The sequence below is a fragment of the Hemitrygon akajei genome, chromosome 8 (genome assembly GCF_048418815.1).
Source record: "Hemitrygon akajei chromosome 8, sHemAka1.3, whole genome shotgun sequence".
NCBI classification, from domain to species: Eukaryota; Metazoa; Chordata; class Chondrichthyes; order Myliobatiformes; family Dasyatidae; genus Hemitrygon; species Hemitrygon akajei.
The window spans coordinates 6,399,664-6,426,023 of record NC_133131.1 but is presented as its reverse complement, the minus strand read 5'-3'; the positions used below and the strand labels follow the sequence as shown (position 1 = coordinate 6,426,023).

At 40.8% G+C, this 26,360-nt stretch overlaps 1 protein-coding gene and 1 long non-coding RNA gene across 2 annotated transcripts in view; one reads left to right on the top strand and one right to left on the bottom strand.

Annotated features, from left to right (window-relative positions):
- tbx4 (T-box transcription factor 4) overlaps positions 1-24,542 on the bottom strand; it is an 89,840-nt gene extending 65,298 nt beyond the window's left edge. Inside the window, exons 1-2 of the mRNA XM_073052897.1 lie at positions 24,387-24,542; positions 16,946-17,040 (exon numbers count right to left, since the gene is read on the bottom strand). Of these exons, the coding sequence (XP_072908998.1) occupies positions 16,946-17,040; positions 24,387-24,542 (251 nt within the window). The remainder of the gene's footprint in view (positions 1-16,945; positions 17,041-24,386) is intronic.
- Positions 8,842-26,360, top strand: part of LOC140731394 (uncharacterized) — a 54,094-nt gene continuing 36,575 nt past the window's right edge. The window contains exon 1 of the long non-coding RNA XR_012099800.1: positions 8,842-8,979. This is a non-coding gene — a long non-coding RNA (uncharacterized lncRNA). The remainder of the gene's footprint in view (positions 8,980-26,360) is intronic.

The following is a 26,360-nucleotide window of genomic DNA, read 5'->3' as shown; positions in this document are numbered from 1 at the left end:
TTTTTTCTCAGTACTTTGTTCTGCTTGAACAGTGTGCATCTCCAGGGATTATCTTTCATTTTCTTGTGGATACTTTGTTCCTTTTGGACCCTTCCATTACTCAACTGAGGATGAGTTACTTGCACCCTACCTTCCGTCAGTACTACCTGGCTCTGGATAATGTCTTGCATTAATTACTACTGTATAACTCATTCTTCTTGGAGTGGATGGCAAACTTTAACTTCCAGTTACTGGTTCTAGAATATTGGCTGAAATCAATTCCTGTAACTGGAGGTATTAGAATCGATTAATTGAAACTAAAGTAGTCCATACTGCAGAAATGTTGACAATTATTGCGGGATTGCACTGGTATTCCTTCTTTTTCTTGTGTTGAAGGGATTAATTAAATAAGTAAATTGGTTTATTATTGTCACATGTACACGTACAGTGAAAAACTTTGCTTTGCATGCCACCCGTACAGATCATTTCATCGCATCAGTGCACTGAGGTTGTCCAAGGGAAAACAATAACAAACGCAGAATAAAGTGTTCTAGTTACAGAGAAAGGGTAAGGCAGGCAGACAACAAGGCAAAAAGTCATGATGAAGTAGATTGTAAAGTCAAAGTCCATCTTATCATACTAGGGAACTATTCGATAGTCTTAAAATAGCAGGCTAGATGTTGTTCTTGAACCTGGCTGTATGTACTTTCAGGCTTTTGTATCTTCTGCCCAGTGGAAGGGGGAGTAGAGAGAATGTGCAGGGTGGTGACACCAAGTCAATATGCATCCACTGCTTTTCATTGCACTCACGTAAGATAACAGCAATGGTAGTTAAAGAGTTATCATAGGATAGATGTTATAAAAGAATAGAGAGTTCATAGAATAGTTAAATAACTATTTACATTCCATTTCTTTGACTCTTATTGGTAACAACAGTACTTTCAGGTTTTTTTAAACTTTCTGCCCAATGGTAGGAGGAGAGGAGAGAATACGATTATTATTAATTATCAGGGATGTCATAAGAAAGCAATGACCAGCCAGCATTCACCGAGCTGCCATCAGTCTAATTCTTTACAATTATCCTTGGGATGTAGGCAATACCAGTAGAGTATAGTGCTCCTCCTATGCAGTTTGATGGGAGTTCCGGTGAAGATAAATACTTTGCAAAGTGTCTCAAAATCAGGATGTTATGTAGCTTAAAGGCTGCAGCCTGCTTTAGCTAAGTCATGGAAGCTGATTTGGCAGGGGAGGGAGGCCTTTGTCTTGGTGAGTGTGACCTTTAGATTGTACGTCCATAGTGAGCTAGGATGCAAGTTCAAACAAACAGCTTTGATCTGGTTGGGATCAAGCTTTATGAGTCCCAAGTGATTTAAGAGATTTGCAATCACATCTGACAGTGGCTCAGAATGGGTTCTTAATCCTTAGCCTAACATTTAAAATTTCAGACAGAACAATGAAAGTTGAAGACAGCATAAGTATATTTTTAATTTTATAGGAAAGCAAACACTTGCACCCACAATATTCTGATATGGAATGAGGCTCTGTACCTGTGTCTAGGCGCAACGGGATATTGACAAATGAAGCACAGGGATAAAACCAGAGTCAGTTTACATTGGGCAGCTGTGAGTCCATCCGTTTTAGATCTAAGACTAAGAGAATGAGTGTGTTATAAATTGTGAGGAATGAGTAACTGTAAGTGAATAAGGAAGTTTGGGTATACATGTACATAAATCATCTAAAATTAGCAGACAGATACAAAGAGTATTCAAATGGCCCAGGGAGTAGAGAGAGGGCTTGCTACAAAGGGAAGGAAGTGGTACTTCAGATGCATTGGCCAGACTCCAGCAGTTATGTCCATGCAACTTGAGGAAGGATATATAGGTCTCAAAGGAATATCAGTATGGATTCAAAAGAATATTACTGGACCTTAGAGGATAAATTACTGAAGCCAGGTTGCATAACCTTGACATATTCATTGTAGAAGACTGAGAGGTGATTTGATTGAGATGTTCAAAACGTTGAATGATTTTGAAGGATAGAAATAGAGCCTTAAAGGATTTATAGACCATAAGACATAGGAGAAGAATTAGGCCATTCGACCCATCAAGTCTGCTCCACCATTCTATTGTGGTAGATTTACTATTTCTCTCAACCTTGTTCTCCTGCCTTTTCCCTGTAATCTTTGATGTCCTTACTAATCAGGAACTTATTGACCTCCGCTCTAAATATCCCCAATGACTGGGCCTCCACAGCCGTCTGTAGGAATGAATTCCACAGATTCATTGCCCTCTGAATAAAGAAATCCTCCTCATCTTATTTAAATGGATGTCCTTCTATCCTGAGACTGTGCCTTCTGGTCCTAGATTCCCCCACTGTAGGAAACATCTTCTCTACACCCACTTTATCGGGGCCTTTCAATATTCAATACATTTCAATAGATCCACCTTCATCCTTCTAAACTCCAGAAAGTTTTGGCCCAGAGCCATCAAGCACTCCTCATATGTTAACCCTTTCATTCCCAGAATAATTCTCGTGAACCTCCTCTGGACCGTCTCGCATGCCAGCACATCTTTTCTTAAATAAGGGCCTCAAAACTGCTCACAAGACTCAAAATGCAGTCTGACCAATGCCTTATAAAGCCTCAGCACGACATCCTTGCTTTTTAAATTCTAGTCCTCTTGAAATGAATTCTGAAGTTGCATTTTCCTTCCTTTCAATGTGAGGGTAATTGCCCAAATGTGTGTTTGTGTTCATATGCATGCGTGTGTGTTTGTATGTGTGAATGTGTCAAAGTCGAGTTTATTGCCATATACACAGTACAGGTGTGCACAGGTACAATGAAAAACTTACTTGCAACACATCACAGGCACACAGCAACAGATAAGTAGCATTCACAAGAAAAAACATAAATTATACACATTTTTTTACAAAAATGAGCACAATTAGAATAAAAAAAACCTAGGTCCATTTTAGAAAGAGTAATCAAAGTGGTCGTGGTGTTGCTAAATTTTAGTGATTGGGATTGTGCAGGTTACTTCAACAACTGAGTGGTTGACAGGAAGTAACTGTTCTTGAACCTGATGGTGTGCAGCTTAGGCCAAGTATGGCGGCCATTATGGTCTGCGCCGAGCACATCCTTGAGAGTGTTGGTTGTCTGAGTCTGAGTCCGTATCATCACTGAATTCTTCACTGAAGATATAGGAGAAGGAACATTACACTAAACACCACAAAACTGGTTCTCTCCCAACCTGCCGCATTGGACTTCTGGCATTAAAGATCCATGATCAGTCTCTGGATTATACTAACTGCATCCCATTACTTGAGAATTTGCTGTCAGTGAAGGAAGTCATAGATAAATACAGCACAGAAACAGGCCCTTCAGCCCATCTAGTGCATGCCAAACCATTTAAAATGCCTAGCCCCATTGACCTGCACCTGGACCATAGCCTTCCATACCCCTCCTATCTATATACCTATCCAAACTTCTCTTAAACATTGAAATCAAGCTCACATGCACCACTAGCACTGACAGCATGTTCTATACTCTCATTACCCTCTGAGTGAAGAAGTTTCTCCTTGTGATCTCCTTAAACAATTCACCTTTCACCCTTAACCTATGACCTCTAGTTGTAGTCCCACCCATCTTCAGATGAAAATGGATATTTTACCCTATCTATACCCCTCATCATTTTATATAACCTCTAGTTGTAGTCCCACCCATCTTCAGAGGAAAATGGATATTTTACCCTATCTATACCCCTCAAAATTTTGTATGCCTGTATCAAATCTCCCCTCAATGTTCTACGTTCCAAGAAATAAAGTCCTAACTTATTCAATCTTTCCTTGTAACTCAGGTCCTCCAGTCCCAGCAACATACTTGTAAACTTTCTTGTGATAAACAAGAAAATAAGGAGATTATCATGAATTCCCCAGTGTACTCACAGAGATTCTCAGACCCGGGCTCTAGCCAATGAGCCTTCACTTTTGAACTTCCATTCAACCTTCCAGCTTCCATCTTCAGTATCGACCCTGGACTCAACGATGACCATGACCATAAGACTTAGAAGCAGAATTACGCCATTCAACCCATCAGGTCTGCTCTGTTGTTCCAACATGACTGACTTATCCCTCTCAACCCTATTCTCCTGCCTTCTCAATCTTCGACACCCTAACTAATCAAGAACCTATCAACTCCTGCTTTAAATGTACCCAATGTCTTGGCCTCCACAGTTTCACCACATCTGGCTGAAGAAATTCCTTCTCATCTCTGTTCCAAAGGGACGTCCCTCTGTTCTGAGGCTGGTTCTTCTGGTTCTAGGCTTCCCCACTTTAGGAAGCATCTTTTGTACATCCATTCTACTTAGGCCTTTCAATATTTGATAGGTTTCAGATAAATCCCACCCCCATTCTCAACTCCTGAGCCACCAAACAATGATTCATTGTGGTTATAGTCCATCCTGTGGCATTGCTTTGTGCTTGGTGGAATATCCCTCCTGGTCAACAATTTACTTGTCTGCCTTGCCTGACTTTGGCCAGTGAAGCTCTTTGGTTCCATAGCACCCCCCCCACCCCACCCCGGGCACTGTCTGTAACAAGGGAAACATGCTCCTGTCCTCCTCCCAACCCTTTGCCTGCCTTGGCAGCTGTTACATACATCAATTCAAGGGCTTCCTCATGACTGGAGTTGAAGTACATGCAGAATGATCTAAATGCATGGCAGAGCAGTTAATGGAGCTTGAATCTGAAGTAACAGACAGTCTGCAGGGGAAGCATCATTGGTGGGGAAGGAGAAGAATTATCAATGTTTCAGGGAAAACTCTGCATCAGTCCTGATCTTCCCCACTCACACACCATGCTGCTTGACCCGCTGAATACTTCCAGCAAATTGGTTGTTGCTCCAGATCCCAGTACCTTAAGTCTCTCGTACTCCATGCATCCCTGTTACCTGTGTTGGTTCAGGATGTTGTCGGGATCTTTCTGTGTGGAACTCAGCGGGATTAGCATAGGTAAGGAAAGAAAACCAGAAACAGCTGCCACTGTGGCCAAGGTTCACCTTTGACTTTGGGGTGCAGTGATCTCAATTCTAATGAAGGTAACACTGGTGTGGTTGCTCCATACACTCCTTACAACAGCAACTGCTGACCCATGAACTCCACGTTATTAATTTTTGCAACACTTTTCGTCCTTCTTTCGCTTTTTAGCTTCTCTTGGCAAACAATGATGTTTTCTTGTTTTCCTTTCAAAGATTGTTCATCTCAACCCGCTGTTTATCCTCAGGAAGTTTTGCCCTGATCCTCATCCATCTCCTAGACATTTTAACAGTGAACTGTAAATCTTACTAACAAACTGTGAAGGGCAGACAGGACTGTTGTTATCAGCAAGCTGCCTGTATTTATTTTATGTATCATTGAAAACGAATTACTGAATCCTCTTCATTTTGAATTCTCGGGGACTTTGGAACTGATTATTTTTATTGCTTTTAATGGCCAAGTCATAACTTGAGAGGAGAATTTGGTTGAAATTTCTGATTAACTTTTGCCTGATGTAATTAGGTTAAATCCCATGTGATGGCCTTGGTCTAATTAAATCACCGAGAGTTCTGAACTTAGACTTTTGAATTGTTTCTTGAAATATTTGTTTTAATGATATTTCTGCCCAATGCCTTTTATTTTTGGCTCATTTGAGAAATGTCTTGAAATAATCAAAAAGTTGACTGCTCGGGGCAGTAAATAGATTTGTGAACAGGAGGGCATAAAAGCTGGAACTGCTCACTGTATATTGGGAGTAAAAGTTCAGAGGAGTTTTATTTAAACCAAGAAAACTATTCTGTTCTAGGTGTTCACCTTGTATGTATATATGTAACGCAATGCATTTAATGTCATAAAGTAACTTTTACTTTCTGTTTCTAAGATTATGAATGAACTTAGTCTGTGAACATTGAGTTTGGAATATCTGCCATTAAAAAATAAGATTGTGTATTTTATTTAGTAGTGAAGTAAATCATGAAGTAAGGCATCATGTTAGAGGGTCAGGACAGAAAGCAAGAGAGGAGAAGTAAGCTTTCAGTGTTCTGCCGTTCAATAACATCCAGTAAAGAGATGGAATGTGTAGCAACATTTGCCAGCTGCCCACAGCACATCCTTGGCTGTTACCACAAACGAAGCATTTCACTGCATGTTTTGACATACTTGTGGTAAATAGATCTGAATCCGAACATTATGTCTAATCTCTTCTTCAGCCTTAATTCCATTTAGCTGCCTGATTATGACAACCTTTAACTTCCTGATCGCCTAAATCACAGCATAATTATCTGTCATAATTCAGAATCAGAATCACATTTATTATCACTGATATGTTTATTTATTGAGATACAGCACGAAATAGGCCTTTCTGGCCCTTCCGTGCTGTCCAGCAATGTCCTAATTTAATCCGAGCCTAATCACAGGATAATTTACAATGACCAATTAACCTACCAACCAGTACGTCTTTGGACTGTGGGAGGAAACTGGAGCACCCGGAGGGAACCCACATGGTCACGGGGAGAACGTACAAACTCCTGTCAGGCAGCGGCAGAAAATGAGCCTGGGTCACCCTGACTGTAAAGCATTGTGCTAACCACCATCCCATGTCATTTGTGACATTCACTGATTTGCGGCAGCAGCACAGTGCAATACATAAAATATTCTATAAGTTATAATAAGGAATAAATAAAATATATATATATGTAGTTAAAAAGGAGAGCAAAATGATGAGGTGGTGTTCGTGGGTTCATGGGCTGTTCAGAATTCTGATGGTGGAAGGGAAGAAGCTGTTCCCAAAACACTGAGTGTGTGTCTACAGACTCCCTTACCTCCTTCCTGATGGCGGTAATGAGAACAGCACATTTCCTGGATGGTGGGGGTTCTTCATGTTGGTTGCCAGCTTTCCAGTCAGTGGCAATGATCTTTTTAGATATACTAACATTCCCTTTACCTGACCCCAATATAATGTGGGTGAACACCTAAAAGTATGCAAGTATTCCCTCCCTGACAAGTTCTGGAGGTGGAATGTGTACCAGCTCTTTAGTGCCTAAAAAAGATACTTTATTCCAGCTCTGTGTAAGGGACTAGATTTTTGCACAGTCCCTGACGGCAGAGCTCTGTTGAGAATAGCGCACTGTGCAAAAGTATCAGGCCTGAAAATTCTGCCTTTGGCCCCCACAGGATCAAGGTTGGTAATATAAAGGGTCGGGATATCACGGGATGGAGAGTTGGAACTCAGGTACACAGTTAAGCTAGAATTCCATGGAAAGGAGGTTAGACATGCGGTCAGACTGGAATATGGTGGGAGCAGGGGTCCCTGACCCGTGGATGTGGGGAAGAAGCAGGATAAGTACACAACAGGTCCGATGTCAGGTTGTGAAGGAGTCTTTAGCAGTGAGGTGGATGAAATATTTACATGAACATCAAACAAGATCTGCAGATGCTGGAATTCATTTTGTGTGTGTTAAGTGAACATCAACAACTGTAAACTAACAGAAGATGGTTGCCTTGCTGTAGCCAGCCATGAATCAAGTAATGCTGGTCCCTTTTAATTAGTGCAGGGGTAGCCTTCTATTTCTAGTTAAGCTCTGGTTTTGTGTGAGTGAACTGAACAATTCATGCATCTTAGATGCATCAGTAAATATTACACAAATGGTATTTTCAATATGAGCATTAAATGTAATTTGGCATCACTGGACTTGCCTGGTGCCATCCAAGGCTCTTAGGGTTGTGAGTTACAATCTCAAACTTACAATCTCAAAGGGCAGCAAATTAGACTTTGTTAAACAGGGGTGAAATATAGATGTAGTGGCCACTTTATTAGGTACACCTGCTCATTAATGCAAATATCTAATTAGCCAATCATGTGGCAGCAACTCAATACAATAAAAGCATGCAGATATAGCTGAGGTTCAGTTGTTGTTCAGATCCAACATCAGAATGGGGAAGAAATGTGACTTTGGCTGTGGAATGATTGTTAGTGCCAGATGAGGTGGTTTGAGTATCTCAGAAACTGCTGATGTCCTGGGGTTTTCACACACAATGGTTTCCAGAGTTTACAGAGAATGGTGCAAAAAACAAAAAAAAATCCAGTGAGCTGCAGTTCTGCGGGTGAAAATCTCTTGTTAATGAGAGAGGTCGGAGGAGAATGGCCAGACTGGTTAAAGCTGGTAGAAAGGCGACAGTAACTCAAATAACTACACGTTACAACAGTGATGTGCAGAAGAGCATTTCTGAATGCACAACACATCGATCCTTGAAGTGGACGGTCTAAAGCAGCAGAAGACCATGAACACACACTCAGTGGCCACTGTATGAGGTACAGGAGGAGCCTAATAAAGTGGTCAGTGAGTGTACAGCAGACATTAGTCAGATTAGCCACAATTTTATTGAATGATGGAACAGACTAGAGGGGCTGAGTGGCTCATCCCTACTCCTAATTCATATGTTCCTACACTTATACATCTGCACATCCTACAAAAAGAAAACCTGGAACAAATTATGGAACCAATAGAAAAAGAGCTGGATCACTTTTTGATTCCTTAAATTGGACAGAAACAATGTTGCACTTTAAGATTTGTAGCTTTAAGTAAGTTTAAAGGATTTTGTACTCCTCGCCACATGTCCTCTGGCTCTGGCTAATGGCACTTATTGTTTCTTATTACCTTCGGCTTCAAGTACTCAAGAACCACATTAATAACACCGACCACTCCAGCAGTACCGTCTGCACTGAGTTACAAGCTCAGCTGATGTCAGACAACATCTCGAGTCCTCATTCAGCACTTGATGGAAGCTGTTCTGTGTCTCAACTCTCAGTTTTGCTCCCAATATGATCATCAGTTTGTGTAGTTCATGGAGACTTCAAACGCAAAGGAACACACAAGGTGCTGAAGGAACTCAGCGGGTCTGTCAGAGAAAGGGAGAGTCAGCATTTCAGGTCAAGACACGTCATCAGGACCAGTATTCAGGCCTCGACTGGGTGAGTCACAGCAGCAGGTAAACAGTATTCCCTGAATGTTTATAATTTAGACGTTCCAGTTGGTTCCTACATTGTGATATTTAAGTGTTCCATCTGTTTCATTACTGTGAATTGCACTGTAATTTATAGCTTATAGTATTTGCAGATTTTTGGAACATCCATATTTAATAATATATATATGGTTGTATTGGTTGTATGCCGTAAAATGTCCCAAAGGTCCTTGTACGAGTGTTAGAACTACACAACAAGGAAACTGGTTCTTCAGGCCCACCTGGCAGCTCTGACCACGTTACCTATATGAACTAGTCCCATTTCTCTGTATTCATCCCATATTGCTCTAAGCCTTTCCTATCTAGTTAACTGTCCAAATGCCTTTTAAAGGTCATAATTGTATCCACCTCTGCCATTTCTGGTAGCTCTTTCCATAAGAATATTGTTCGACAAATCTAATAACCCTCTACCATCAGATTTCTGAATTCATAAACACTACCTCACTATTTTTGCGCTCTTTTTACACTAATTTAATTTTTTAAAATATATTTCTTATTGTAATTTATAGTTTTTATGTATTGCACTATATTACTGTGGCAAAACAACAAATTTCATTAGACATATCAGTGATAATAAACCTGATTCTGATTCTAAACTAACACGGAGGTGTGTTTTAGGTGAGACGGTGGCTTATGCAAGGGTCAGGGGTTGAACCCCAGTAATCTGAGAAATATGTGCATCCTGCAGTTATAGATAGCCTTGCTTGTTTATATAGGGTACTATAATATACATGGCAAAGAGTATAAAACTACTCCGTTAAATCACATTGGTGAGCAAGCTGTAAGTCTGCAGTGTTACCAATCATGGCTAAGTATACAGTACCTCCATGGCATTGCTTTGCATAGTCATTGACAATTGTGTTGAGTAACATTCAATTACAGAGTAATCTGGTTCGATTTTGAAAGGAAGAGTGATGAAATATTTGCAGCTGTCTTTACTTTGTCACCATATATATCATGAATATGAGCTTGATTGAGTGTGAGGAAAAACGAAACAAAAAAATGTACATTTGGTTTGTGTTAAGCTGACAGGCTGTTTGCATCAGAATCAAGTTCACTGTTCAATATTAACTTAACAACAGCAACTGACAGAAAATACTAATATCTACATAATATATTTTTGAAAATATGTCTGGCCTGCCTTCAAATCCTGTTATGGCGTAAGTCAAATAACAGAGCAGTGGTGAGTTCTTTGAAAAGTTACCGAGTGAAGCTCCAGCACTTTATAAATGCCAGCAGAGATGAAAACTTCCACTGAAACTCATAACTGTCAACCAAGCACCTATGAGTTTGGTGATTTAACAGTTACTGCACCTTAAACACAAGAGTTTCTGCAGATGCTGGAAATCCAGAGCAACACACACACACACACACACACACACACACACACACACACACACACACACACACACACACACACACACACACACACACACACACCACACACACCACACACCACACACACACCACACACACACACACACACACACACACACCACACACACACCACACACCACACACACACCACACACACACACACACACACACACACAACACACACACACACCACACACACACCACACACACACACACACACACACACACACACACACACACACACACACACACACACACACACACACACACACACACACACACACACACAAAATGCTGAGGAACGCATCAGGTCGGGCAGTGTCTATGAAAAGGAATAAACAGTCTTGAAAGGCCCGAAACTTTGACTGCTAATTTTTTTCCATCGATGCTGCCTGGCCTCCTGAGTTCCTCCATCATTCTGTGTGGTTACTGCACCTTACTGAGAAGCATGAAAAGATAATGCAGTTTTCTAAACTGAAAGTACCCTGTTAGGCTATCCAAGTGTAACATTCCCTTCTTTTTCAAGTGCATTTCTGGTTAGAGTCGAAAGAGGGAGCCTTAGAGAAAGAAGTATAACATGGCAGGAGATATTGGAACTGGCACAGTGACGCCCTGAGCCCATGACAGGTGCTACATAAATGTAAGTTGTTACATGCCAGCAGCCATAGACCACAGACAGATTTAATGTTAAACAAATATATTTTCAATACCCTAACCAAAAATTAACAGTGCAATGCATCTTATCTCACAAACTATGGAGGTCTGGAAACAGTTCTTCACACGTCTTACTCAAGCAGAATCCTAGGATGGCAATCCAGAAGGTTCTGGAATCCACGGGAATAGGTACAGGTGTCTGTGGGGAAGGGTTCATAAATACACATTAAGATGACACAAAGTAACGATCACGGAAAATTCCAGAGGACAGGTGAACGTCACATGACACACTGGATCCACGCAGGGATAATGAGGTGACAGTCACAGAATATTCCCTAACACGAGTGGTAACACACCCAAACCCACGTATGGATTAACAAAAAATGGCCGCCACAGAATACTCCAGAAGTCCGAGTATGGATCATACAAGGTGATAGTCACGTATCAAATATGCACTGTGTGCCGCAAATTATCACAATCTTCTGGACACGGAGAAATATTGGAAACGCCCACTGCTTAGTGAACTCTTCAACTAACTCAACTCAACTCACTCTCTTGCTGGTAACTCAGTCCATTACATGGCTTAGCTGCAGAAATTTTTAGAAAGCTCCTGAATTCAATAGAAAAAGCCTACACCCATTTGTTATATGACACCATCCCCATGCCCCGTCCAGGCACACCTAAATGATGCTTATGGTTAATCCAAGCAACGTTGACCTCCCCCCAAGAAGGGAAATTTTGTTCTGTAAGAGCAAAATTTTAGCTACAAAATACAACATGTGAAACAATATATATATACAATTACACTACGGAACAACATATTGCAGGGGCATATATAAATATCAGATTTCATTCAATCCCAATATTTTCCAAGTAACTCAACACATTCAAGAGGCAATACAAGATTTTATGTACAATAATCATCTCACTTCATTATCAAAAGTACATTATAAGCTTAACACCTAGAAAGACGATCTGCAATTATATTACCTCTGCCTTTAATGTGAGTCATCGTGATATCATACTCTTGTAAAATCAAACTCTAATTCAACAACCTCCTATTTTTGCTTATCATCTTACTCAAGAACACCAATGGATTATGATCTATTCTAACACTGGTTTGTGTAAGTAATTTTTTTGACAGTGACAATCATTCCATAACATTCACAGAGATCCTAGTTAAGCCAGTATTGATTTTAATTTGACTAGACTGAAAATGGAAAATGCTGAGCAACTCCAGCTGGTCAGACAGCATGATGGAGTGAGGAATGGATTTAACACTATAGATCAGAGGCTTTTCATCTTGTGATACAACAACACAAGTCCTCTACTACGTTACCATAGACATCCGAGTTCCAGGCAAGAACACACAACACATGTTATCTCTTAAATGCAGAAGCAAAAGGCCATTGCTTTGGCATTTATTTCGTTGGCACCAGGATGTGCGGTGACACTTGCTGGCTGCCTCTTGCACATCCTTGGGTGAGTTGGTTGTTAATGCAAACAATACATTTCACTGTGACTCTAGCGTATTTCTACAGTTATAGTCTCTGCCGGCTCCATCAAAAGCACCAGCCTTCCCAGCATTGAGGACATCTTCAGAAAAGCAATACCTCAAAAAGACAGCATCCATCATTAAGGACCCCCATCACCCAGGACATGCCCTCTTCTCATTTTTACTATTGGAGAGGGGGTACGGGAACCCGATGACACACACTCAACATTTAAGAAACAGCTTCTTCCCCTCTGCCATCAGATTTCTGAACTGGCATCGAACCCATGAATACTACCTCTCTATTTTTGCTCCCTTTATGCACTACTTATTTCATTCAATTTTTTAATATATTTCTTATTGTAATTTATAGTTTTTAATGCATTGTACTGTAATGCTGCCACAAAACAACACATTCCATGAACTATGTCAGTGATATTAAACCTGATTTTGATTCTATATGTTTTGATGTATACATGATACATAGGTCTGAATCTGAATCTGCAGCTGAATTGAGTCAATTGAATGTGTTTAAAGTGAATTATTTTTGCCTCAAGTAATATTGCTGACTTGAACGAACTACAAAAATTGCAAAACTAAAGGAACCTGCCTTGCAGCTATTTGAAAATATTTTGCTAAATGGATCTGCAAAATAATGGAACAGACTTTACACTCAATGAAAATTGTCAACACTAACTGTGTCAGTGTTAGCTGTAACTGAACTTTTCATTACACTGTGAAACTGGCAGAAATATTGAATTTCCATGCATCTATACCCTAATGTGCTTTCAGTGTTGCAGTGTTGATCCATTGACTGCAATCCTTTCCCCTCCAGATCAGATTAGGAGAGGAGTTAGTCCTGCTGTAAAGCCCCCTGAAAACAGTGAGCTTTAGACCATGAGACACAGAAGCAGAATTGGGCTTTCTAAAGGCATATGATTTAGGATTAGTAAATTGCGGACTTGCTATGTAGGTGCGTGGCATGGCAACTCTTTTGGGCTGCCCCCAGCACATTCTTGGACAGTGTTGGTCATTGAAGCAAATGACACATTTTACTGTAAGTTTTGATGTTTCAATATACATGTGACATATAAAGTTAATCCTATTCACCATGCAATATCTACTGTGGTAAAATGTGCAGAAGATACCGGCAGATTGATTGAGCACCTCAGATCCCCTGTAACTAAACAATCTGTCGACGTATCTTCTATAGAGATAGTTTTTAATGCATTGCACTGTAATTCTGCCACAAAACAACACATTCCATGAACTATGTCAGTGATATTAAACCTGATTCTGATTCTATATGTTGGCCCATTAAAGAGATCTCTCAGGCGGAATTGACTATTCGTCAGACAAATGTTGCTGATGGTCTTGGTGGGTGGGTACATCTGTGAGTTTTTCACAGAATAACAGTTGAATAAATGTTAATTGCTAAGGTATGCAGACTTTTTCCCAGGGCAGAAATAGCTAATAAGTGGGGGAATAATTTTAAGGTGATTGGAGGGAAGTGTAGGGGTGGAATGTCATTGGGTAAGATTTTTACACAGAAGATCATGGTGCGTGGAACACCCTACCAGGGATAGTGGTAGAGGCAGATACATTATGAACCTTTAAAAACTCTTAGAGAGGCACATGGATGATAGAAAAATGGAGGCTGTGTAGGAGGAATGGTTGGAGTTATCTCAAAGTAGGTTGAAAGATTGGTACAACATTGTGAGCCGAAGAGCCTGTACTGTGCTGTAGTATTCTATGTTCTATCAGAAGGTGAAAGGTTTTGGATAAGATACTGCACCGAGTTCAGATAATGATAAATGGTCCTGCAACATTGATCAGAGAAGAGAGAAGAATTCTCTTTCAGTCGACCATTCATCCTGCAACCAATAAGACTAAAATACAGACCATTGGCCATTAACCTAGTTGCTCTCTGTGGGGACTGCTATCTGCAAATTGGTTCCCAATTTTCCTACATTAAAAGAGACAATCATCAAAATAATTCTTTGACTTGCAAACTTTTTGGGGTGTCCAGCAGAAATGGAAGTAATATAAATTTTGATAAACACCATAAGAGTTGGGAGCAGAATTAGGTCATTCAGTCCATCAAGTTTTCTCCACCATTTCATTCTGACTGATCCATTTTCCCTCTCAACCCCATTCTTTTGCCTTCTTCCCATAATCTTTCACACCCTGGCTAATCAAGAACTTATCAACCTCCAACTTAAATACACCCAATCACTTGGCCTCCAGAGCTGTCTATGGAAACAAATTCCACAGATTCACCACCTTCTGGCTAAAGAAAATCCTCTTCATCTCTATTCTAAATAGGCAAACCTTTATTTTGAGCCTGTGCTGTCTGGTCCTAGACAATCTCACTATAGGAAACATCCTCTCCACTGTCACTCTATCTAGGCCTTTCAACATTCAATAGGTTTCAATGAGATCCTTCTCATTCTTCTAAATTCCAACAAGTACAGACCCAGAACCATCAAATCCTCCTTATACAATAATCCTTTCATTCCTGGAATCATTCTCATGATAAGAAGCCGCAAACTGCTCACAGTACTCCAAGCAAGGCCTCACCAGTGCCTTATAAAGCCTCAGCATCACATCCTTCCTTTTACATTCTAGTCCTCTCAAAATGAATGCTAACATTGCATTTGTCTTTCTCACCACTGACTCAATCTGCCAGTTAACCTTTAGAGAGTCTTGCATGAGGACTCCCAAGTCCATTTGCACCTTGGATTTTTGAATTTTCTCCCCGTTTAGAAAATAGTCGATGCTTTTATTTCTTCTACCAAAGTACGCGACTATACACATCACTACACTATATTCCATCTGCCACTTCTTTGCCCATTCTCCTAATTTTAGTCCTTCTACAGCCTCTCTGCCTCCTCAACACTACATGCCCCTCCATCTATCTTCATATCATCCACAAACTTGGCCACACTGTCATCAATTCCTTCATCCAAATCATTGACATATAATATAGAAAGAAGTCGTTCCAACACAGACCCCTGCGGAACGCCACTAGTAACCGGCTGCCAAGAAAAGGCTTGCTTTATTTCCACTCTTTTCCTCCTGCCAATCAGCCAATTCTGTATCCATGCTAATATCGTTCCTGTAATACCATGGGTCTTACCTTGTTAAACAGCCAAAGGCCTTCTGAAAAACAAGTGATAGTGCAGATGCTGAAAATGCAGAATAATTGTGATAGTGAACTGCAGAGATATGGTTGCACGATCTGAAACCAAATATCCCTGGATACTTGATGTTTGGAAAGGACAGGTAAGGATAAACGATGATGTAATTCTGGCAATGAAGGATGATTTTACCTTGGAAGGTCAGGAAATAGATTTAACCTTGGGTGGCAATCAAATGAGACGGAATATCCGCAACTCACAGACGTGGAGAACAAGAGACCACAAAGGATAATTAGTAGAAAAACAAATAGCAGCGCACGAATAAACTCTTCTCGGGCTTCCAGCCAGATACACGAGTCGATTATAATGGACGTTTCAATGACAGACTCTGCCATCTTCATCAGGACAAATGGCCAGGCAAAAGATGAGCTGTTGTTCCATGACAGTAGTACTGATGGAAGTGGGAGTAGTTTAAAGGTTTTCTGAAAGCTGCTCTGCGGTTCAAGAGGGTCTTTGTGTGTAGTTTTTCAATGATTCTACTGTATTCCTTTGTTCATCAAGAAAATGAATCTCAGGGTAGTATATAGTGATACTTTATACTTTGAACTTTACATCTAAACTTGCTGATAGAGCACATCTAGGTTGTAATGAAAGCTGTAGAGGGGTGGGTGGGGGCAAGAGTCCATAAAACACCAGAGACAGGTGATGGAAAGGCAGGAACCTGTGAATTTTCAAGATCTTGAGTTCACATATTGGGCAATGTTCCTTTTTTCACCATGCAGTGAAATAGCTGGGAGGAATTCGGATTCCACCATCTGTCACACTGTTAGTGAACATTACACTCTAAACTTAGCGACTATATGACACAAATAATATTCATAAATGATAAAGATTTTCTGTTCTGGGAGTGCAGAATCAAATTGAACAAAGGGGCCTTTAACCCATTGTACCTGTGCCTACTCTTTTAAGGAGATTTCCCATTAATCCCATTTGCCTGCTCTTCTCTTGGTGTGCTGCTGATGTCCCCAGTTTAAAGTACTTACTCCAGGTAGTGCGTCCGAATCAGAACTTACAACATAAAACATCAAATTCTGCAGGTCACAATGGGGTGGTTAGGAGATTAATTTAGGCAAGATGTCAGCTTGTTGGCATCCATTACATAATCCCAAAACAACCAAAGAATACATGGTGTAATTAAATACAAGCAATGTGTATGAGGGGTACAGCTCTTCCTACTTACGCACTGAACCCACCTGCCAGCCTTGGTGATGATCATTTCTGTGCCCGCCTCGTGAAATTTCTTCCAAAGTTCCTTTTCATGGAGATAAACCTTGATGTTCTCTATGCTCTGGAAGTGAATGAATTCTTTAGTACTGTAAGCATTTAACTTAATTCAAATTCCAATGGCTAACTTTTGAAACATTCTGTCATCAATCAATAGGGTGCTTGACAACATCTTGTGATTTTTCGTTCATTAATGTATACACCATGTTTAGTTCTTCCTCAGAATTCATCACCAAGACCTGGACAGTGGCACTGTAGCATAATGGTTGGCATAATGCTACTAGAATGCCAGCGATCCAGGTTCAGTTCCACCGCTGTCTGTAAGGAGTTTGTACATTCTCCCTGTGACTGCGTGGGTTTCTGTCAGGTGCTCCAGTTTCCTCCCACAGTCCAAAGACATACAGGTTAGTAGCTGTACCTCCCTCTGCAAATGGATCCTCAACTTCCTAACAGGAAGACCACAATCTGTGTGGATTGGTGATAATATCTCCTCCTTGCTGACAGTCAACACTGGTGCACCTCGGGGGGGTGTGCTTAGCCCACTGCTCTACTCTCTCTGTACCAATGACTATGTGGCTAGGCATAGCTCAAATACCATCTATAAATTTGCTAACAATATACTATTGTTGGTAGAATCTCAGATGGAGATGAGAGGGCATACAGGAGTGAGATGTACCAACTAATGGAGTGGTGACACAGCAAAAACCTTGAATAATGTTTGTTTTCAATATTTGTTGGCCATTTATAGACATTACTGGCATTGGTGAGCACTCTAAACTAGAGTCATTTGAATCATAGAGCACTACAGCACAGAATCTGGCACTTTGGCTCATCTAGTCCATGCTGAACTGTTAATTTTCCTAGTCTCATTGACTCGCACCTGGACTATATACCCTTCCTATCCAAATACCTAATCCAAACTTCTCTGAAATGTTGAAATTGAACCCGCATCCAGCACTTCCTCTGGCAGCTCATTCTACACTCTCACCACCCTCTGAATAAAGAATCTCCCCCTAAAGTTCCTCTTAAATATTTTATGTTTTACCTATGATGTCTAGCTCCAGTCTCACCCAACCTCATTGGAAAAAGTCTGCTCATACAGTGCTTATAAAAAGAATTCCCTCCTTCCTCCCCCGAAAGTTTTCATGTTTTATTGTTTTACAACATTGAATCACATTGGAGTTAATTGGGCTTTTTTTTTTGATACTGATCAACAGAAAAAGACTCTCGTGTCAAAGTGAAAACAGATCTCTACAAAGTGATCTAAATTAATCACACATATAAAACACAAAATAATTGATTGCATAAGTATTCAGCCCCTTTAATATAACACCCCAAATCATCACTAGTGCAGCCGGTTGGTTTTAGAAGTCACATAATTAGTTAAATAGAGATTACTGTGTGCATTCAAGATGTTTCAATTGTAGTAAAAATACACCTGTATCTGGAAGGTCCAACTGCTGGTGAGTCAGTACCCTGGCAAAAACTACACTATGAAGACAAAAGTAACTCCGTGAAAAGGTTATTGAAAAACACAAGTCAGGAGATGGATACAAGAAAATTTCCAAGTCACTGAATATCTCTGAGTACAGTTACGTCAATCGTCAAGAAATTGAAAGAATATGGTACAGCTGTAAATCTGCCTAAATCCTCAAAAACTGAGTGACCGTGCAAGAAGGTGACTAGTGAGGGAGGCCACCAAGAGACCTATGACAACTTTGAAGGAGTTACAAGTTTCAGTGGCTGAGATGGGAGAGGCTGCGCATACAACTGTTGCCCGAGTGCTTCACCAGTCGCAGTTTTATGGGAGAGCGGCAAAGAGAAAGCCACTGTTGCAAAAATCTCACATGAAATCTTGGCTAGAGTTTGCCAAAAGGGAGACTCTGAAGTCAGCTGGAAGAAGGTTCTATGATCTGATGAAACCAAAATTAAGCTTTTTGGCCATCAGACTAAATGCTATGTTTGGCGTAAGCCAAACACCGCACATCAACATAAACACACCATCCCTACCAATGGCTGCATCATGCTGTGGGGATGCTTCACTGCAGCAGGCCCTGGAAGGCTTGTGAAGGTAGAGGGTAAAATGAATACTGTAAAATACAGTGAAATCCCGGAGGAGAACTTGATGCAGTCTGCAAGAGAACTGCGACTTGGGAGAAGATTTGTTTTCCAGCAAGACGGTGAACCCATGCATAAAATCCAAGCTACACAGGAATGGCTTTAAAACAATAATGAAGTTAATGTCCTGGAGTGGCCAAGCCAGAGTCCAGACCTCAATCCAAATGAGAATTTGTGGCTGGACTTTAAAAGGGTTGTTCACTCATGGTTCCCGTGCAATCTGACCGAGCTTGAGCAGTTTTGTAAAGAATGGGGAAAAGTTGCAGTGTCCAAATGAGCAAAGCTGATAGAGACTGAGGGCTGTAATTCCTGTCAAAGGTGCATCTACTAAATACTGACTTGAAAGGGGTGAATAATTTTGCAATCAATTATTTTGTGTTTAATAATTACAATGGAATTGACCAATTTGTTGAAATTTGTTTTCACTTTGACAGGAAAGAGTCTTTTCTGTTGATCAGTGTCAAAAAAAAGCTAAATTAAATCCACTGATTCAATGTTGTAAAACAATTCATGATTCATGGGGTGAAAGCAGAAGCCAGGGGCCGATTAATCTTCAACCCAGGACAGAGGATTCTGTCGAACTGTTGTCAGCAGACTGTGCCCAGCAGGGGTGATGGGTTTAAGAAGAATTAACTCTCTTCTTTATTTTATTGATGAACTTAAATTCTCCACTGTTGTGGTAGAATTGGAATTCATAGCTCTAGATCACAAGTGCAAATCTCCAGCTGCTGGTCCACAGATCTAACTTACACCCTTGATTTGGAGAAGTAAGTGTTCCAGATTTTCCTTTTTCTAGCTTCATGTTTTTTTTCCCTCTGTTTTTATCCTTCTTTCCCACGAGCTGAACATGGGTTACTCCTATTCCCTGTCGGGCTGTGGGCAGGCCTGGTAAGAGTTGGCCCACATTGCACTGGAATGGATGACAGCGTCTGGGACTTCTGAGACTCACTGCTGAAGGCACAGTAACTGGAAGGCTGGCTAAATCTGGGTTTTTGGACTCTGAATCCCCCAAGCCAGATATGGACACCTATGTTTACTGGGAGACAAAGGAGCCCGTTGAAAAAAGACAGCTGTGCATTATCCCTGAATCTAGAGGCAATCACCAGTTTCTATGGTTGAACAATCTATTGGAGATGCTGCAGTACAAAGTGTGTTACTGGTACAGTGATAATCTGGTGAAAATATGGATCACATCACCTGGTCTCCTCGACCCTGATTATAACATACCACAAGACCAGTTTATGGAGGAAACCAATAATATTGAACCTGAAAGAACATCTTGTACAGTCTCAAAATTTGCAACATGTATTATTATTATTATCATCAGACACCACAAGATACTTGCCAGTTTGGGATTGGACACAAACACGTATAGAAGGGGAATTATTGCTGAAGAAGTAGATATTAAGCATGCTTTATTAGGTTATAAACAAAAAATTACCAATGATGGGTTCGGAGTGAATGTGTGTGGAGGATGAGATAACTGACAGTACAGCCACCAATGGGAAGCGGTGCCTGAAAAGGTAGATTTTGAAGAATGGTAGATGCAAGAAAGATCCCAAAGTGGTAGAAGTTGCCAGCCCAGCTGTAAGTGGAGAACTCTGGAGTGGAGAGTAAAGATTTTGAAAGCAGAAAATCCTGGAAACACTTAGTAGGTCAGTCCACATCTGTAGAGAGGGGAAAGTTAATGTTCTAGTTTGGAGACCTGGAGTCTCCAGAACCCTTTGATTTAAATACATGATCATTGGTCTGGGAATGGATTGGATCTGAAGTTCTCAGTACACCATCAATGGTCTGGGAATGAATTGGATCTGAAGTTCTCAGTACATGATCAATGGTCTGGGAATGAATTGGATCTGAAGTTCTCAGTACACGATCAATGGTCTGGGAATGGATGGGATCTGAAGTTCTCAGTACATGATCAATGGTCTGGGAATGGATTGGATCTGAAGTTCTCAGTACATGATCAATGGTCTGGGAATGGATTGGTTCTGAAGTTCTCAGTACACGATCAATGGTCTGGGAATGAATTGGATCTGAAGTTCTCAGTACATAATCATTACTCTGGGAATGGTTCAGATCTCCAGTTCTCAGACTTGATTTCAAATGTATCATTCCATGGACCTCCAGTTCTACAAAACTAGAAGAATTACAGTTTCCTCAAATTTTACATCCTTCTGTATCCATTGTCTGTGACAGAGTGAGGGCAGGGTTCCTGATGTAACCTCACTTTCAAAGAATCTACAAATTGTGTTTCCAGCTTTATTTATTTATTTGCTTATTACTATTATTTGTGGATTTCTGTGTTCTTGCACAATTTGTCTTTTGCACCACTAGTAACTGGCAGCTAACCAGTAAAACCTTTATTCTCACTCTTTGCCTCTTGCCAATCAGCCATTGCTTTATCCATGCTAGAATCTTTCCTGTAATACCATGGGCTTGTAGCTTATTAAGCAGCCTCGTGTGGAACTTCATCAAAAATCTTCTGAAAATCCAAGTACACAACATCAACTGATTCTCCTTTGTCTATCCTGCTAGTTATTTCTTCAAAATTCCAACAGATTTGTCAAGCAGGATTTTCCCTTGAGGAAACCATGCTGACTAAAGGCTTATATTATCATGTGCCTCTAAGAACCCTGAAAGTTAACAATTGACTTCAACATGTTCCCAACCACTGAGGTCAGACTAACTGGCTGAAAATTTCCTTTCTTCTTTCTTGAAGAATAGACTGACATTTGCAATTTTCCAGTCCTCCAGAACCATTCCAGAATCTAGTGATTCTTGAACGATCATTACTCATTAGATTAGATTAGATTCCACAATTTCTTCAGCTACCTCTTTCAGAACCCTGAGCTGTACACCATCTGGTCCAGGTGACTTAACTACCTTCAGACCTTTCAGTTTCCCAAGAACCTTCTCTCTAGTAATGGTAACTTCACATACTTTGTGACCCCTGACTCCTGGAACTTCCACCCTTCTGCTAGAGTCTTCCACAGTGAAGATTGATGCAAAATTCTGATTTAGTTCATCCACCATTTCATTGTCCTCTGTTACTACCTCTCCAGCATTGTTTTCAAGTGGTTTGATATCCACTCTTGCCTCTCCTTTACACTTTGTGTATTGAAGAAACTTTTGGTATCTTCTTTAATATTATTGGCTAGCTTACTTTTGTATTCTACCTTTAACTTCTTAATGACTTTTTAGTTGCCTTCTGTTTGATTTTAAAAGCTTCCCAATCCTCTAACTTTGCAGTAAGTTTTGCTCTATATACGCCCTCTCTTTGGCTTTTATGTTGGCTTTGATTTCTTTTATTAGCTACGTTCATGTCATCTTGCCTTTAGAATACTACTTCTTTGAAATGTATATATCCTGTGCCTTCTGAATTGCTTCCAGAAATTCCAGCCATTGATACTCTGCTGTCATCCCTGTCAGTGTTCCTTTCCAATCAATTTTGGCCAACTCCTCTCTCATGGACCTCCCTCTGCAATTCCCTGTACTCCACTATAGTACTGATACACCTGACTTTAGCTTCTACTTCTCAAATTTCAGGGTGATTTTGATCATATTATGATCACTTGCCTCTAAGGGTTCTTTTAGCTTCTGGTCTCTAATCAATTCTGCTTTATTGCACAACACCCCATCCAGAATATCTGAAACCTCTTGTGGGCTCAAGCACAAGCTGCTCTAAAAAGCCATCTCATAGGCATTCTAGAAATTTCCCCTCTCGATATCCAGCACCAACATAATTTTCCGAAGCTACCTGCATGTTGAAATCCTCCATGTCTTTTGTAACATTGCCCTTTTTGTCCCCTACAGAAACATCCATCCTACCAAACCCACCACCCACAACCTCTGCAAATTAAAATTAACTTCTTTTCCCACTTCCCCAGTTCTTGTGAAGGGTCTTCAAAGCAAAATATTAACTCCGTTTCCCTTCCCACAGATGCTGCCTTACCAGCTGAGGATCTCCAGCATTTTCTGTTTTTATTTTATTAAAGAGCCCAGATTTGCAGCATCTGCAGTATTTTGCTGTAGCTGAGTTTATAGAGGGTGTGAAATGGAAGGCCAGCACAAAGGGCTCTTGTAATGTCTGGGCCGGAGGTTACAAAGGCAAGAGTTTCCTAGACATTGAGGATAAGCACGTGAGATTCAGCGATCATAAACACAAGTGATTCTGCAGATGCAGGAAATCCAGAGCAACACACACATAATTCTGGAGGAACTCAAAATAAAGGTGTTGGCCACCCATTTTAATTCTACTTCTTATTCCCATTCTGACACGTTGGTCCATGGCCCCCCTCTACTCCCACGATGACGCCACTCCCAGGTTGGAGGAGCAACATCTCATATTCCATCTGGGTGGCCTCCAACTTGATGGCAAGAACATTGATATCTCTAACTTCTGGTAATTTCTCCCCCTTTTCCCCTTCTCTATTTTTCCATCCTCCATTCTGAGCCCCCTCTTACCCTTCCTCATCTCCTTACCTGCCCATTACCTCCTTCTGGTGCCCGTCCTCCTTCTCTTTCTCCATTGGTTCACTCTCCTTTCTGTCAGATCCCTTATACTTCAGGCCTTTGCCTTTTCCACCTATCATCTGCCAGCTTCTTACTTCATCTTCCCTCTCCCACCCTCCTCCCTTACCCTCAGCAGGCTTCACCCATCACCTGCCATCTTGTACTCCTTCCTCTTTCCCCTACATTTTTATTCTTGCTTTCTCCCCTTCGTTTCCAGTTCTGATGAAGTGTCACAGCCCAAAACGTCGACTGTTAATTTTTTTACTGAGATACAGTGTGGAATAGGCCCTTCTGGTTCCTTGAGCCATGCCACCCAGCAATCCCCCAGTTTAATACCAGCCCAATCATAGGACAGTTTACAATGACCAATTAACCTACCAACCGGTACGTCTTTGGACTGTCGGAGGAAACCAGAGCACCTTGAGTAAACCCACGTGGCCCAGGGGAGAATGTACAAACTCCTTACAGGCAGTGGTGGGAATTGAACCTGATACTGTAAAGCAACGTGCTACCCTCCGTTGACCTGCTGAGTTCCTCCAACATTTCATGTATATCACTCTGGAGGTCCCAAGATGAAATGAGGGCTCTTGGCAAGGGATTGGGTGAAGATTTGAAGTTCAGATTGAAGTATAACAATGCAGTTCAATGTGTAAAGTTCAGCAACGTACACGGAAGGACAAAGAAATAGGAACAGAATAGTCACTGGGAGGAACGAGGTGGATTCAGTCTAACAAGCCTGTGTTATTCCATGCAAAGGGACAGATGACGCTTTCTTACCTGATCAGGGTCCTGTCCCTGTGGACTGCCTGGAGACATGCTGCTGGCCCCTGGTGCTCCGTGCCCTGGGGACTGCAGGTTATGCTCCCGGTGTCCATCCACTTGAGCTGCTGGATAGCTCTCTTCACTTTCTGTCGCAGTCTTTTCTTGCAACATCTCCTAATGAAATAGCACAGATATACTCACTGTGGGACGGTATGTACACAAGGTTTGGTTGCTATGATCAAATAGACACTCAGGTTACACTCTCAGGTGAGCTTTACCAGTTACATGCATGACTAGGCCATGAATCCTTGTTTGTTTTTTTGCTAATGTCCCTTTCAGTCTTTCTTCCATGAGCATGAACTCTCTGAGCCACACTGATTCACTTTGGAAGGAGAAAGATACAGGTTTTGGAGAACAGGCACGAGGAGTGGGATTAATTGGCAAACTCCATCAAAAATGTGAAGGGCTGATGGTCCAACATAATTCAATGATTTTAAATCAGAACACATTATGCAGAAAATCCACCTTTGGGATTACTCTGTCAAGAGGAGATGTCAGGGTTAAGTTTTTTTACGCAGAGAATGGTGAGTGCATGGAATGGGCTGCCGGCGATGGTGGTGGAGGCGGATATGATAGGGTCTTTTAAGATACTCCTGGGCAGGTACATGGAACTCAGAAAAATAGAGGGCTATGGGTAACCCTAGGTAATTTCTAAGGTAAGGACGTGTTCGGCACAACTTTGTGGGCCTAAAGGCTTGTATTGTGCTGTAGGTTTTCTATGTTTCTATCAACAGGATGTTGAATAGTTAAACAATGTATGACATCCACTTGTTTACTAATTACAACCATGAGGCTCCTGAAATGGTGTGGATAATTTCACTCACCTTAACATTCAACTGACTTGACAAACTACAGACTCACTTTCAAGGACCCTACTATTCATGTTTTCAGTGTTATTTGTTTACTTTTTTAAATTAACTTCACCATTTGTCTTTTGCACATTGGCTGTTTGTCAGCCTTTACATATAGCTTTTCATAAGTTCTATTGTATTTCTTTATTTTCCTATAAATACCTGAAAGAAAATAAATCTCAAGGTAGTATATGGTAATATGCATATTTTGATCATAAATTTACTTTGAACTTTGTTTTTAAGAACTGGGCATCCATAGCAATGTTGATTTTATATTATTGCAACTTTGAATAAAGCGGTGTCAAAATTTAGTTCAAGCCAGAATTTTTATACACAAATTGTACACCAGTATGTAGTGCTGGAAAATGAACTTCGAAGAGTTGACATAACACTTTTGCTTTAATTCATGGATCTAAAGATAAAGATTATCGTTATTTATCTCATGCATATTGAAACATCAATGAAATGCGTCATTTGAATCAAATCAAATCAGAGAGAATTGTGCTGGAAGCAGCCCGCTATGTGTCCCCACACTTCCGACACAAACGTAGCATGCCCACAGCTCACTAACGCTAACCTGTACATCTTTGAAATGTGGGAGTAAACTGGAGCAACTGGAGGAGAACCATGTGGTAATGAGGAGATTGCACAAACTTCTTACAGACAGCAGTGGGAATTGAACCCCAATCAGTAATTACTAGCACTGTAATAGCAATGCACTAACAACTACACTACTCTGCTGCCACAATGGTTCATTTATGAGGTGTTTTCACCCACAGAACTAGACACACAGTGGCCACTTTATTAGGTAAATCTGTACACACGCTCATTAATATAAATATCTAATCTGCCAATCACGAGGCAGCAACTCAATACATAAAAGCATGTAAACATGAGCAAGAGGATCATTTGTTGGTCAAACTAAACATCAGAATGGGGAAGAAATGTAATCTAAGTGACTTTGATCATTGGTGCCAGATAGGGTGGATTGAGTATCTTGGAAACTGCTGAAACACCTAGAATTTTCGTGCACAGCAGTCTCTAGAGTTTGCAGAGAATGGTACAAAAACATCTTGTG